Genomic DNA, 14898 nt, shown 5'->3' with positions numbered 1-14898 from the left:
ATGGTAGCATAAGCTCAACAGAAAAGAATAATACAGCCAAAAAAACAATGCACAGCATGGCACGACTAAGTATCCTAACACCAGTGATCTATATTATCTTTCACATCGTACTTTATAAGGCCACCATCCTATGTGCTTTTTGTTGGCACTTCCATAGACTTCGCTGCACATGATTTGGAGCATGAACCAGACACAGCTTAAAACATGAGGCCTCACCAATAATGGGTCCTAACACGTCCAGCGCAAACAATTCACCTCCAGCGCTCCTCCACTACATCAAAGAATGCACCTTGCCGCCAGAACCAAGTCCCTGTTAGATCATTGTAGTGCCTGGTCCTGTTTAACATGGCCGCTCTTTCCCAGAGTACAGTCTAGCCTCTTTGAATGCCTCGTGAAACCTTTCTTGATCTGTATTCTGAAGTTTGCTGTTAAACGTAAACATCTAATCTTGGGCTATCACAATACCAGAGCGATCAACCAGGTCATCAGGGCTCTTGTAGGCTTCTAGCTAACCTTGAACTTCTAGCATCACAGTATGTTGTCACATATCTATCCTTATTACCTATGTGTTCTGATCATGAACTAACAGGCTTCTCTCTATCTGCATCCAAGTCTATTCATAAACCAGTCCCATCCAAAGCAATCAAGAAATCCCACTCGTAGTAAGCTTCAGCGCCTTCACGCCAGGCTCACAGGTGACTTCCAAGGAGGTCTACAAGTCTTCAGTGCAGACATAACCTGGCTTTAGTACCCATTTAAGGAACAGCTTCTTGAACCAAATGTTTTCAGTTAATAAAACTCACTGGGAGCAGGAGTAAAACTGATCTCTAGAATGACAGCAGAGAAATGGATGAAGTTTAATACAAAATCTAGATAAGAGCTTATCATTTCTCAGAAATGTTAAATGATTTATCACACAAGTTTTGAATTACTTTATATTTGGGAAGAATTAATTTGAGCTAACAAAGTTACCATTCCCATGACAACCTAAAGATTTCACCTTCCCTCCATGTCTAGGCTAAAGATCTTCACATTATAAAAGAGAGATTTCTCAGCTACTATGGCTCGGTTACCAGCATTCATCATCCACTGCCTAACAATGGTAAATAAAAAAACCTAAAATGTACAAGTTCAGGCTCCCCGTGAGACACTTGGGCATAGAAACATGTGCTGAGTTCAACCCTAAACAGACAGAGGTGGTCCTTGGTACACAAACAGCGACCTGTTTTATCCCAGCTCTGCTCAGTGACATCTGTAAGAAAAGTAAGGGTCATTTTTGGTCGCCACCTGTCATTGGAGCAGTCATTTGTATTTGGACGTTCCACTGGTGTGCTACCGCATGACAAGGAATGCTGGTTTCTGTTTTTTGAAAAATTCAATCTCCTTACTTCTGGCCATAGTTTGATCCAGGTCAGACTATTTTAACAGTCTGTACCTTAATCTAGGTAACTATCTAATCCAGAATGGCATCTTAATATCTACAGTGCATTAATACCTTGATGGTGAATTAGTAAATAAGTATGCTATTTTATGTTAGTTTCTGTTACTGTGTGATTTTAACTAAAATTAAACCGAATACAAAATGGTAGTGGTATCACCTCCTAACACTGGCTGTAATTTTGTGTTCTTAATTGTGAACATTATTAATAATCCTATGATGTGTAACCTGGTACTATTATAAACTGTTAAGGACCCTTTTCAGGTATCAATTGCATTCATACATTTATGGGGACTGTTATTGTTTTTAATATAAAATTCATAATAATAATTTTTACCTAGTGTTATCTGCTGTTTCTTTTCCTTGCTATACATTCTGGGTCTCCACTGCTCATCTAGTTTGAGAACGCGCAAAGTAATGCTGTCTTTGTCACTCAGGGGATATTGGCCCTTGCAGGAGAAGCGAGTGAGTCTGGGCTCCTGTCTAAAAATTCTAGATATAGTCACAGTTCTGTTCACAACCTATTCATCTATGTGCAGTCAGCAACTTAATTAAGTTAAGGAATACCCCCTTTTGTCCCTGAAATCTCTGCTTGGTTCATGCACGCATGGACTTTACTGACACAAGTCCAACGTGTAACAAGGGACCGGAATCCACATTTGAGGCTTTTGTAAAGTGTTGGAGACCCTGAGGGCACACAGGCAACGTACAAAGAGGACTGTGGTGGGATGCAAAAACACAATACTTCATTCCTAAACCTGGATACAGAATATGAGATAATCATTAGCCTGTATGTATGACTAACGTGAAGCGTGATTGTGAAGTGAAACTTCTGTTGGTTTGGGACCCTACCTGAGAGCTCGGCCTTGGCACCACATCTGCCTCGCTAACTGATTCCCCTTGTTGCAGATGCTGCTATAAACCTGCACTATGGATCTTCACTCCAGCCTCTCAGCCACACCTCTCCTCAGTGCACTCGAAGATTAATCCACCTGAGAATGAGTGCCTCTGGGCTCCCACTTCTCACTCACCTCTCTTTGGCCTGAGTTCTAGAGCCTGCTTTACACTTATCTCCAAACTAGTCGTCCACCACTAAGGTACACTATGGTGTTCACGCACCCTAGGCTGTTCTCTTGCTGTCAGTACTGTAATGATTAAAGTTCACATTGGCATTCAAGCCACCTGCATTCCTGGCTCTCTCCTTTACCAAGTTTCTGCAGATCAACCAATCAGAATGGACTGGCCCAAACCGTCCCCATTGAGCTAATATGGCAGTGGTTTTGCGATCCGCTGAATGACAAGTATTCCACAATAATTTGCAACAGAAACTATTCAATTGTAATGCAAATATAAATTGACTTGTTTTGTTTTTCGTTTCAATCTGCTCAAATTCATGCCTCAACATGTTTTATCTGGAACCAAAAAATCTCAATTGGCATCAGCAAATTAAGGAAAAACAAATACTCCTTATCTCTTGAAGCAACCTATTTATAAAACTCAAACACTTTGTTATAATATGTTAGTGGGGCATGTATTAAAAACCCAATATGGTAATTCCTTCTTACATCAGGGAAGATAATAAAAACTATCTATATTATGCATTTTTGTTTAAGCTCTTTCTTGTGGCTTCTTGTTATTCTTGCTTGTGTTTTTGATGAATTTTAGTATGGATGTCAGACACCCTTGGGTTGTAGAATGCTTAATTTAGTTTGTTTAACCTGTAACATTTAAAATGAATGAGCAATGTCAAACCCAGTATGCAGAATGTGCCAAATTGTGCTTGTATCAAGGAGGTGAAATGGTTCTGGTTAGACTATATCCCAGAGGTGTGTATTTCTATCACTACAGACCACGTCATTGTTACAGAATATTATTGTATCAGTGATATAATGATATATCTTTAGAAACATTTGTGGGAGCAGAGCATGAATACTCTGATATGAGTTTGGAATACGATTAGATCTGAAGCTGAACATCTGGGAAGCCTGGATTTTCTGTTACCCTACACAGAAACAACTAAAAACCATGGTTTGTAGAAAGAATGTAGGCAGGAACAAATGATTCCCCTACAAATAAGCATATGTCAAACATATCTGATGGAATGCAATTGCAGGTTTTTTATCAAGAAGTCTATTCTTCTCCTGAGACCTGGAAAAACCATACCATTTTAGTGGGTGAAAGATACAGTAGGAACCGGACGGCTGGTTGTATCAGTTGCATAAGATCCAGGGTGTACCCTTGGGAAATGCTGAAATGATACCAGCATGGAACAGGATCAGAGAGCAAGAGATGTTCTATGGGCAAGGTTTTTATTAAGAGGAGGAATAATCAGACAGAGCCGTCCTTTCAAGGAATCCATGGAAGGCTTAGCTGGTACATTCATTCACAACTTTTCAAGAAATAAAACAAGCGGTCTACAAAACTACACACGAATATAAACCATAACTTAATAAGTCTAGAAGAGACAGCTACATCTTGAAAAGAAACAGTATCAAATGAAAAATGTAGATCCTGAAAGCAAGTAACATGAATGAAGAATTGAGAGGGGATTTACATCACATGGTCATCACATTTGAAAATTAGATACCGAAAAAAGGAAGATAGAAATAGGAGCTACGTATTTTGGGAATCCTTGGCAAAATTATGCCACGTCTATCATAATGCTGGCAAGCTTTGGGATACAGTGGCATCCTTGGCATTATGTTAGCTGCTCATGGCTTAATGCCAGCCATCTTGGCATAGCATTGCTGTCCTTGACATTATGGAGTTGGACCCTATCACAATGCTGATCCTGAAATAACAATAGACTTTTTATAGAAGGCCGAATCCACAGCGTTTGTAAATGCTGGCTATGGTAAGGCGCTGCGCCAGACTTCTCTCATTCTTCTGAAAATGTCACTGTCTCTGGTTTCTCCAGCATCATGTTTTTCATACGGTCACTGATATTTTGTGAATTCTTTTTCACACTTGACACCATCTTGCTTTGTAGAAATAGTGTCTACCTCCACCATATCCCAGTTTTTCTGCATGATGCTTTGAATATTTGCTTCCAGTCCCTAAAAGATGTTTACCTCTTGGTCGTCCACTTGGGTTCTCGCAGACAAAGCGGCCGAGCACTGCTGACAGAATACAGGACTCTCGGAAACAGGCTGCCCTGTGGAAGAAACAGACATAAAATAGGAGGAGGATGGAGACCTCAGCACCAGAAGCATGGACAGCTGATCCTGTCAAGACACCATCCATGTTGCCTTCAATCCACTTGGCCCACCTTTCTTTCCTTCTGGTCAAGGGCCTGCTCTTATGCCCACTAGGAAGTGCAGGTTCCTCTCCTTCAAAGGTAGGTCACCCCAGCAGGACTTCTCCAGAACCAAAGTCTGAGCCCACCACCCAGGGCGAAAAGCCTCCCTCGTAAACATTTCCCTGGGCCAGGTCACAGAGTCTCCCCCAAAGCCCAGATAAAGTATCACTGCTGTCTGGATGGAGGCATTCACTGTCTTTCTTGGGAGTCAGGCGGAGAAGCCATGGCCAATCCAAACCCAAGCCTTCCGCAAACGCCAGACACTCTATCATCTGGGGAGAAGTGAACCTGTGCAGAGGGGACCGTGGCTCAGACGAGATGTATTTTCCTTGAACGGTACCCCTGGCGGGGATATTGCACCTAATATTATTAGGAGCAAACATTGCTGTTGACTTTTAGCTGGCACATGAAAAGTTGTGGGCATTGCATCCTGACACAGACTTTCAATATGGTGGTATTGCCCTAGGGATGGGATTCTGCATGGCCTTTTTCTTAGTGGTGCAACAGCATCAGATGAGCAATGCATCTTTATCGAAGTCTCTCCTGCCAGATTCCAATCTAAGTGCTCTGTTTCTGGTACACAACATCTTCAGAAGCACACACACGAAGCTCTGCTTTGGAGGACTTTTGTTGCTGTGACACACACTGAAGTATTGTAATATTGCACACCTTCCAGACCACAACTAGCTGTAAGGTTTTCAGCTTTGTATCAAAAATATTTTAAAATGTGTGCTATGATGGGCGTCGTTTGGTTTCTGTGGGGAGGATACCCTTTTCTCCAGCCCCCTGCAGAGAGTCAGGGCCAGGCTCACTCGCTGCAGTCACTTGCGCAGTGGTGTGTGCGGGTCTTTGTAAAGTTTCCTTTGGCTGGGTTCAGTCCCCAGTATGGCCCTCCTCCTTCTCCCATCTGTGTCTCCTTACCCCACCTGGCCTTTATCACCGATTTGCAAATTAATACTTAAGATATGTTCAGTGGCCTCTCTTCCCTGCCACATTAGCTGAAGCAATGGAAGTATTTAATCCTTGTTTAATTAAGGGGGAAACGTAAGGGAATGAGTAAGGGAAGGGAAGGAAGGGAAGGAAGGGGAAGGGAAGGGATGGGGAGGGGAGGGGAGGGGAGGAAAAGGGAGGGAAAGCAAGGACAGGAAATGGGAGGGAAAGGGAAAAGAAACGAAGGGGAGGGGAGGTGAAAGAATGGAAGGAAAAGAAATGGGAGGGATGGGAAAGGGAAGCGAAGGGGAGGTGAAGGGGAAAAGAAGGGGAAGAGATGGGGAAGGGGATGGGGAAGGGGAAGGAAAGGGAAGGGATGGGATGGTGTTGGTATGGGGAAAGGGAAAGGGGAAGGAAAGGGAAAGGGAACCGGAGAAGGGTAGAGGGTAGGTAAGGGAAGGGAAAGGAAAGGAAAGGAAGGGAAGGGGGGAGGGGAAGTTAAAGGGAAGGGGAAGTGAAAGGTAAGGAATGTGGAAGGGGAAGTGGAAGGGATGGAGATGATATGGGTAAGGGAAGAGAAGGAAAAGGAAGGGAGAAGAAAAGGGAAGGGAAAGGAAGGGAGAAGGCAAGGGAGGAGGGAAGGGAGAAGGGAAAGGGAAGGAAAGGGGAAGCGAAAGAGAAAGGGGAGGGGAAGTGGAGAGGAAGGGAAGGGGAAGAGAAGGGAAGGGAAGGGGAAGTGAACAGGGACGGAAAGGAAGGGAAGGGGTGGGGATGGTATGGGTAAGGAAAAGGAAGGGAGAAGGGAAGAGAAGAGAAGAGAAGGGAAGGGAAAGAAAAGTTGCGGAAGGGATAGGATGGGGTGGGGTGGGAAAGGGAAGGAAGAGGCAGGGAAGGTAAGGGGAAGGGATGGTGATTATATGGGGAAGTGAAAGGAAAAGAAGCGAGAAGGGAAGAGAAAGGAAGGGGAAGGAAGGGTGAAGGCAAGAGAGACGGGACGGGAGAAGGGAAGGGAGAAGGAAAGGAAAGGAAAGGAAAGGAAAGGAAAGGAAAGGAAAGGAAAGGAAAGGAAAGGAAAGGAAAGGAAAGGAAAGGAAAGGAAAGGAAAGGGGAAGGAAAGGGGAAGGGAAGGGGAAGTCATCAAAGCAATGATTGGAAACAGAAAAACAATTCAAATGTAATTATTTATCCCTCAATCTAAATGTCAACATTTACTGGATCAATACATGTTTCGCCCTAAGCAGAAGCTGAGCCATACATCCCTCAGACAGCTTTTGAAAACAGCACTGAAATACACTTTAAACAGGCATTGACAAAACAAGGGGCACGGTGATGTGATGGTTCATTTTGTGTTTTTATTGCAAACATATGTCACAAACATTAACAGGAGGGAAAAAGAAAACATGCCACTTTCTAAAGATAGTGACCAAATGCTTACAAAAAAATAAATGAGTATTGGTGACGAAGTGTTTCACTGGCAAACACTTGTTTCTTTCCATTATTTATTCTTTTATATTTTAGTCGCCCTGGTGTTTAGACGGTGTTTTTTTGTACCATCAATAATCTTATTTTCCTGGGATGTGCATTAAAACTAAAAGGTTTCTATGCCTGTTCTGAGTACGCCTATTTGTTAAAAGCATCTACTCTGATCTAATACGATTATATGGGATGGCACTTTGTTAATTTATTTAGTTTTACTGCAAGCATATGATGCCTCGTTAAGGCGTAGCATTGTTTCCTTTATCTTCTTACTTTTGTGGAGTATGTTTGCAATAAAAAAATATAAACAACCCATTGTACCATCTTGCCAAGGTCAGACGCATTGGTTTTGCCAATGCTCGTTATGGTTAGTTCTAGCATGCAAAAGTATGTATAACCAAACACACTTAATGTGCATCACTTATGCACTGAGGAGTGGGTGTTCTGTGGGGCACCTCTGAAGTCAAGGCATTGAATCGTCATGCTTGGGTTCCTTACCCCTGCGGGGTCTACGCGGTGTTCGTTTTACTTTGCTGCAGAAAAAACATTTTTTCTGTCCCAAAATACCCTGTTTGATTGGTTATTGCAAGTACATATTTTCTTACCAGTGAGCTCCACCAGCTTAGAAATGTTGAAAAGAACGATGTTACAATTGGCCGGAAGCTGATCTGGAGGAGGAGCTGTCAGAAAAGCAGATTTGTGTCAGGACTTTACACATTATTAATCAGTACACATGGTTAGAGGTGGGTATTTCTGACAGTGTGTGGTGGATTTTGACCTTCATATACACATCTACATCAGCAAAGATAAACAAAATGGAAGCCTTAAGCTCTGTCTTGGACAATCATGTGCTCCCTTTCGGTGTTAAACTTCTGCTACTGGCTGCCTTGTTTATAGAACATAGGGAAGTTCCAGGCATTAACACCATGCCCTTCTATGTAAGATAATAGTGTAGAATATGGATGGCATATCTTCGAACGAATCACATAGTTTCATAGATTCCTAGATAATCCTTGCACTTCTTGTTCTTGATGCGGTGGTTTGCAGCTCTTGGAGATGCCAGGTCTCTTCAAACCCTTCCTGGTCCTTCTCAAGAAAATTAAGGCCACGGTGGGGCAGAGGGCACAGAGACAGATAGCAGGGCTTCCACCAGAATGCCGGTGATAGAGCTTTGCTTCACAGGGACTTCCCAGTTGTATGTAGAATGAAGTAAGGCTGGAGGGTCTGGAGATACTGACATTCACTGCTCTTGGTCCTTAATGTCCAAAGCATCTCAGTGTCATGACCACCTGATAGATCTAAACATGTGGTTAGGATCATACCCCCTATTAAATACCCCAATGATCATTCGTAAAGCCTACAATTGTAGGAGTAATTTTGTGGTATATGTGCTACAATGCTTGTGCCCATAACTATATGCGAGAAGTACAATCCACGTTGTTCATTTCAGAATACTACAGCACTTAAGAGCCATAGCCAATGAGGACAGGAGTTAACCAGTAGCCCACCATATCTATGAGATACATGGGGGTAATGCAAATTAATTGCTCTATTTTGTCATAGACTCGATCCCGAAAAATTACAGAGGAAAAACAAGGGCGATAGTTTGAAATGTATTGATTGGCAAGATCACTTCTGACAATGGGATATCAAGACAAATTTGTTATAAGTCAGAGGACAAAAAGAAACGAACTGTGTGATGTTTTGTGAACTAATATATGATTTCTCGCTGTCAGTGTGAGTTGGAATATGCATTTAAGGCAAAATGAATTTACCAGCAATAGAACTGTGCCAAATTGAATAGTTAAAGACACACTAATGATGGCGGAGGACAAACAAGTCATTGTAATGAGAACTAACATTCCTCTCTTGACATCTACTACCTATTACAAGATGGAGTGAATGCATTTGTATATAAAGGTGTGTTCAGTGACATTTACCATGTAACCTACGTTGAAAATGGCAGCATTGCCGAAACGCGTCTGAGGTGAATAAATGGTATTTCTACAGCCCGCTGAGTGCTCTGACTGGATCCTGCTTGGAGCTGTTTGTTTTGGAAGTAAATTGTGTGAGACCTCATCTCACGATGGAGGCACAGGTTCAAATGGTGGTTTTGCTGGACAGATATATGTATGTGTGTGTGTGTATATATATTCACTGAAAAAAACATAGGTTTCAAGCCTTATATAGTTAGGAATTAGCATTTTAAAAACCTTTGAAATTCACTGAAAAAACATAGGTTTCAGGCCTTATATAGTTAGGAATTAGCATTTAAAAAACCTTTAAAATTCACTCAAAAAACTATACGTTTTAGGGGTGTTATAGTTAGCTGGACATTTCACTCATACAAAACCATTGAAATTGCTCCTATATAGTTAGTACTAACTATATATCGCGCACCCGCAATCCACTGCTGATGATGTCACATATTACATCATTCATGACAAGGTCAGTGGCATCACTGATGACATCTCAAATGACATCACTGATGACCACCAGTATGTGCCAGGGGGCTGCATTGCACAGAGGTGTAATGAGGCTATGCCCCTTTTTACACCTCTCTGCAACGCAGGCCACTGGCGCGTTTACAGAGGGGGGACTAATTGCCCTTGCATACTGGGGGTCCCTGGGTCATATCTTATCATATCTTTTTAGGAAAATAAAAGAATTTGAATATACAACAAGATTCAGCGCTTCAATATGGACTCTAAGTGATATGATTTGATTGGACTTATTGTGCAAGTGGTGCTGTGCCAAACTCTGGAATATTCTCCACTACTCTCTACCACTTACTCTCTACTACTCCAATACTCTCTAATACTCACTCTCTACTACTCATTCTCTACTACTCTCCCTCTACTACTCACTCCCTACTACTCACTATCTACTAATCTCTACTACTCACTCTCTACTACTCTCTACTCTCTACTACTCACTCTCTACTACTCTCTCTCTACTACTCACTCTTTACTACTCACTCTCTACTACTCACTCTCTACTTCTCACTCTCTACTACTCTCTACTACTCTCTACTACTCACTCTCTACTACTCTCTCTCTACTACTCTCTACTACTCACTCTCTACAACTCTCTACTATTCTCTCTCTCTGATACTCACTCTCTACTACTCACTCTCTACTACTAACTCTCTACTACTCTCTACTTCTCACTCTTTACTACTCTCTACTACTCACTCTCTACTGCTCTCTACTACTCACTCTACTACTTACTCTCTACTCACTCTCTACTATTCACTCTCTACTACTCACTCTCTACTACTCTCTACTATTCACTCTAATATTCACTCTACTACTCACTCTCTGCTACTCTCTCTACTGCTCTCTATTACTCTCTACTACTCACTCTCAACTCTCTATTACTCACTTTCTACTCTCTCCCTCTCTACTTCTCTCTCTACTAGTCTCTACCTCTCTACCTCTACCTCTCTACCTCTCTACCTCTACCACTCTACCTCTCTCTACACGCACACATATACACATATATATATGCATATATATGCATATGCATTTATATATATGTATGTGTATATATATATATATACATACATATATAAACACATATAATCTGCATATCTATATAAATACAAATATAAATGCATGCATACATATACATATATGCATACATATGCATGTTATTTACATGAAAGTTTTAAAAACACTAATAAAAGCAAAGCTAAAAATCCACCTCATTACAAACAGAATGGCTTTAACTTAAACAAGGGCGAGATCTATTGCATTTTCAATGCTTGGTTCCATCAAGAAGGCATTCAGATGTGTCACACATTTGCCATAAATTCTTAATGCTAGCACTCTAGTTGCTCAAAAGATCACTGTAGTAAAGCTACTGCTCACCAGGGAAGTCTGCTGCTGGTATTCAAAGTGCATGTATCAGTCTGTATGTCAGATTTTTTTTAATGAAATAGAAGAGGATTTGAGAAGTCACTCAAAATGTGCCCTAATTTTTCTTTCTGAAGCACTAATCATACTTTCTATGGCAAAATGAACCCCCTAATTGTGTTCCCTTTTAAATTAAATGTTTTCAGACTTACCACTTCATTCCAATCAAGATGGCTTCTGGTGTGCCATACTTTTGTCATAAGTAAGACTGTTAGCGCTCTAGTTGTTCTTTAGAACACTCTGGGACATTCTGTCATTGGGCTATACTTGGGCTACATCTGGGTAATATTTGGGCTACATTTGGGCTCTTTTGTCTCTGGTGGCCATCTTGGGAGACTGCATGTCAGAATTTTTATAGGAAATTGAAGAGGATTTGAGAAGTCACTCAAAATGTGCTCTAATTTTTCTTTCTGCAGCACTAATCATACTTTCTATGGCAAAATATACCCCTTCATTTTGTTCCTTTTTAAATTAAATGTTTTAAGAGTTACCACTTTATTCCAATCAAGATGGCTTCAGGTCTGCCATACCTTTGTAATAAGTAGGTCTGTTAGCGCTCTAGTTGTTCTTTAGAACACTCTGGGACATTCTGTCATTGGGCTATACTTGGGCTACATCTGGGTGATATTTGGGCTACATTTGAGCTCTTTTGTCTCTGGTGGCCATCTTGGGAGCCTGCATGTCAGAATTGTTTAATGCAGGGGTCTCCAACCGGTCGATCGCGAGCTACCGGTAGCTCGCCAAACCCCCATGAGTAGCTCGTGCCTTGCATCTCAATTGTGTAGCCTGTTCTCATCATTTAGTGTTCTCAGTCCTTTTTTCATTGCCGTTGCCTGCCATAAACAAAACCACCGGCACTGATTGGCCGTCACTAACTGAGCTTAGCTGGGGTGGGCAAGGGCAAAGATGATGACGCTGTTGCTCCACGCCACCTGCATTCACACACCGGCACTGCAGTCTTGACTGTGGAAAGTCAGGACATGTGCCGGAGCAAGCACCAGGTGGGTCGGAGTGGAGCAGGAAGTCCCAGAAAGCATGCTAGATGCAGGTGACGCAAGCAGTATTGAACTGCTACGAACCCCACCAGCCGCCTTTTTCTGCCTGGAACGTCATCAGCAGATCAAACGGTAAGCGCTGGCCTGGCCCGTAAACACCATAGTAATCCATTGTTCTTTAGACTCGAGCTGCAATGTGCGTCTTCTAACCTTGGCCGTTGGTATGCCACGGGCTCTTGAAAGACTGGAAATATCTTTTTCTCCCACTTTCCAGCTCTTGGTTATAAACAGGACCGTAGTGTGTTGCCAAGTTCCAGTTTCCTTGGCTGAAGGCACACGATAAATCTGCACTCCTGAAAACAACGTAATTGTTCCTCTCTTCAGAAAGCTACGATTTTATGATCCCGTTTGAACTCTTTCATACTCTCTGTGGCCTGGTCATTGACAGAGCACAGGCACGCTCGTCTAAATTATGCATTTGTTTTATCCAATATTCAGGGATAGGGATGTGTGTTTTCAATATCTGACACAGCAGCAGCTCACTTAATGCAAATAGTCTCTGTGATGCGGTCGCATTTCTAAAATGTAATGTGTTTGGATGAAAAGAAACTTATTTATGGATATTGCATGAATATTAACACAAAAACTCTCTGCAAAAGGTCTGTAGCAGACCGTCACACGTCATCCACATTCATAATAAATTATAGGAAAATGATATTTAAAACAATTTGTTTAAGCATCCACAGTGAGCGGTGATTTTTTCATTATAGTTTCCCAGAATTAATTTGTAATAGCAAGCGTACTGTTTCTATCATCCAATAGGGGCTTTTACAACAATTGGGCAGGATGGTACAATGTTGTCCGAACTTTGCACAGGGTTTTTGCAGATTGTATTTGATTCAGGCTAGACTGCTCGGGTAAGAGATCTGTAGATGTAAGACTTTGTGACATATCCGAGATTGTTCCAGAGCTGAGAAAGCAAACTACTTCAACCCTGAGTTCAGAAATCTTTTGATTACCTTCATGTACTAACATAGGCTCCGACACCAGAAAAAGGCTCATACTTTTCTTGTGGTATATCTGCAACCTTGTGTACCTTTAGTTCTGAGTGCCAGTAAGAACTAGCTCTAGTCAAGTCCATTTTGTGTGCAGAGCCCAGATTCCAAGTCTCTCTCTGTTTTGTTTTGTGTTATTACCTTACCTGTGTTGCCTTTATTATCGATATTATTTATTTATTTTTTAGCTATTTGCTCAGAGTCAAGGGAAAGACTTTCTTGAGGACTTGGGGAGGCACAAGTGTTCACCAGTTGCTGAGCAAATTCAAGATGCTGTTGTTGTTTTACTCGAGGTGTAGGGACCTTAAAGACCTCAATTGGTGGAGGAACTGACGTGTTAAGTTTGCTAGGGGAAAGGGAAGATGGGGACGTGGGAGAAACCAGAGTGATGTGATTAGTTAATCACAATTGGCTGTTGTCCTTGAAAACAGTTCTGGACTCATTTGCCCAAGTTATTTAGCACCCGGGCTTCTCACCATCATTTCTGGTATGATGAGTGTTGGTAAGCCCTCAAAACCTTCTGTTGAAGAAAACCAGCATCACAAGTGTCTTTTTTAGAAAATTGAATTTTGTTGGTGCTTTTTAAAACTTTTCATACTTCCAGGTGACAAAAAAAATAGCATCTATCTTAGACGTTATCCTGCTTACAAATGAAGCTATGGGAGGGTACCTACCTGCCTAAACAGAATAGCCACATACAAAACTGGAAACCTTCCCATTGGCCACGGGCATAGATCATCTGTGACTGTTGAAATTCTATTTTTCCTCAAACTCAGTGAAACTTGTACTTGATTGGGCCATGTATTATGTTGAAAAATATGTATTCTACTTAAAGGAAAATCCCTTTTCACCCCTACAAAGAAAACATGTTAGAAAATAAAATCCTTAATAAATCAAATGAGTTAAAAATTATATATATATGAACCAGGATGGGAGATTTTAAAACTTTACAAAAAAAAGAGTATGTGGTGAAGGGGAAATAATTGAGGTTCTTACGAAATGAGTCTCTTTTTTGAAAACTAGTGACTGCACATCTAAGCTAGACTTCAATAAATCACATTTGGTAAGGAATATATATGTTGAGGTATAACTTTTGCAGTGTGTGAACAAGTTGATTGAGGATTACCAAAGGAGATTTTAGGCTTGTATCCCACATAGCTCATTATACTTTCCAGGAATGCTTCAAAGCAAGACAAGGTTTTGCTTCAGGTAGCACAACCTACGGCTGTCTGTCACTTCAAAAGAGGGAGTGTGGCCCATTTTCTTCAAACAAAAGTAAGGGGTCCAAAAATTAGGCTTAAAGTAAATGAAACTGGGCGTGCGGCGTCTCTCGAAAAAATGCGCGAGTTGCTTGGCCTTAAGTAGCTCACGACGATTTTCACTGACCAGAAGTAGCTCTCACTACAGGAAAGGTTGGAGACCCCTGGTTTAATGAAATAGAAGAGGATTTGAGAAGTCACTCAAAATGTGCTCTAATTTTTCTTTCTGCAGCACTAATAATACTTTCTATGGCAAAATATACCCCCTCATTTTGTTCCTTTTTAAATTAAATGTTTTAAGAGTTACCACTTTATTCCAATCAAGATGGCTTCAGGTGTGCCATACCTTTGTAATAAGTAGGATTGTTAGCGCTCTAGTTGTTCTATAGAACACTCTAGGAGGCTGCAGTAGAACACAAAGGAATCAACTGACAGTCTCTGTCCTTGTTGGAGGTACATGTTTTACTGAGAATGTCAGACTTCATTCTCACATGACTGAGAAAGATAATGTGAATTTACAGAAAATATGC

General features: G+C 41.4%; 1 protein-coding gene across 1 annotated transcript in view; it reads right to left on the bottom strand.

Moving 5' to 3' along the window:
• LOC147701524 (circularly permutated Ras protein 1-like) overlaps window positions 1-14898 on the bottom strand; it is a 223338-nt gene that overhangs the window by 85836 nt on the left and 122604 nt on the right. Inside the window, exons 5-6 of the mRNA XM_086930201.1 lie at window positions 7748-7822; window positions 4510-4592 (exon numbers count right to left, since the gene is read on the bottom strand). Coding sequence (XP_086786327.1) covers window positions 4510-4592; window positions 7748-7822 — 158 coding nt within the window. The remainder of the gene's footprint in view (window positions 1-4509; window positions 4593-7747; window positions 7823-14898) is intronic.

Source organism: Lissotriton vulgaris, chromosome 7 (genome assembly GCF_964263255.1).
Source record: "Lissotriton vulgaris chromosome 7, aLisVul1.2, whole genome shotgun sequence".
Lineage (NCBI taxonomy): Eukaryota > Metazoa > Chordata > Amphibia > Caudata > Salamandridae > Lissotriton > Lissotriton vulgaris.
This window is presented reverse-complemented; position numbering and strand designations above follow the sequence as displayed.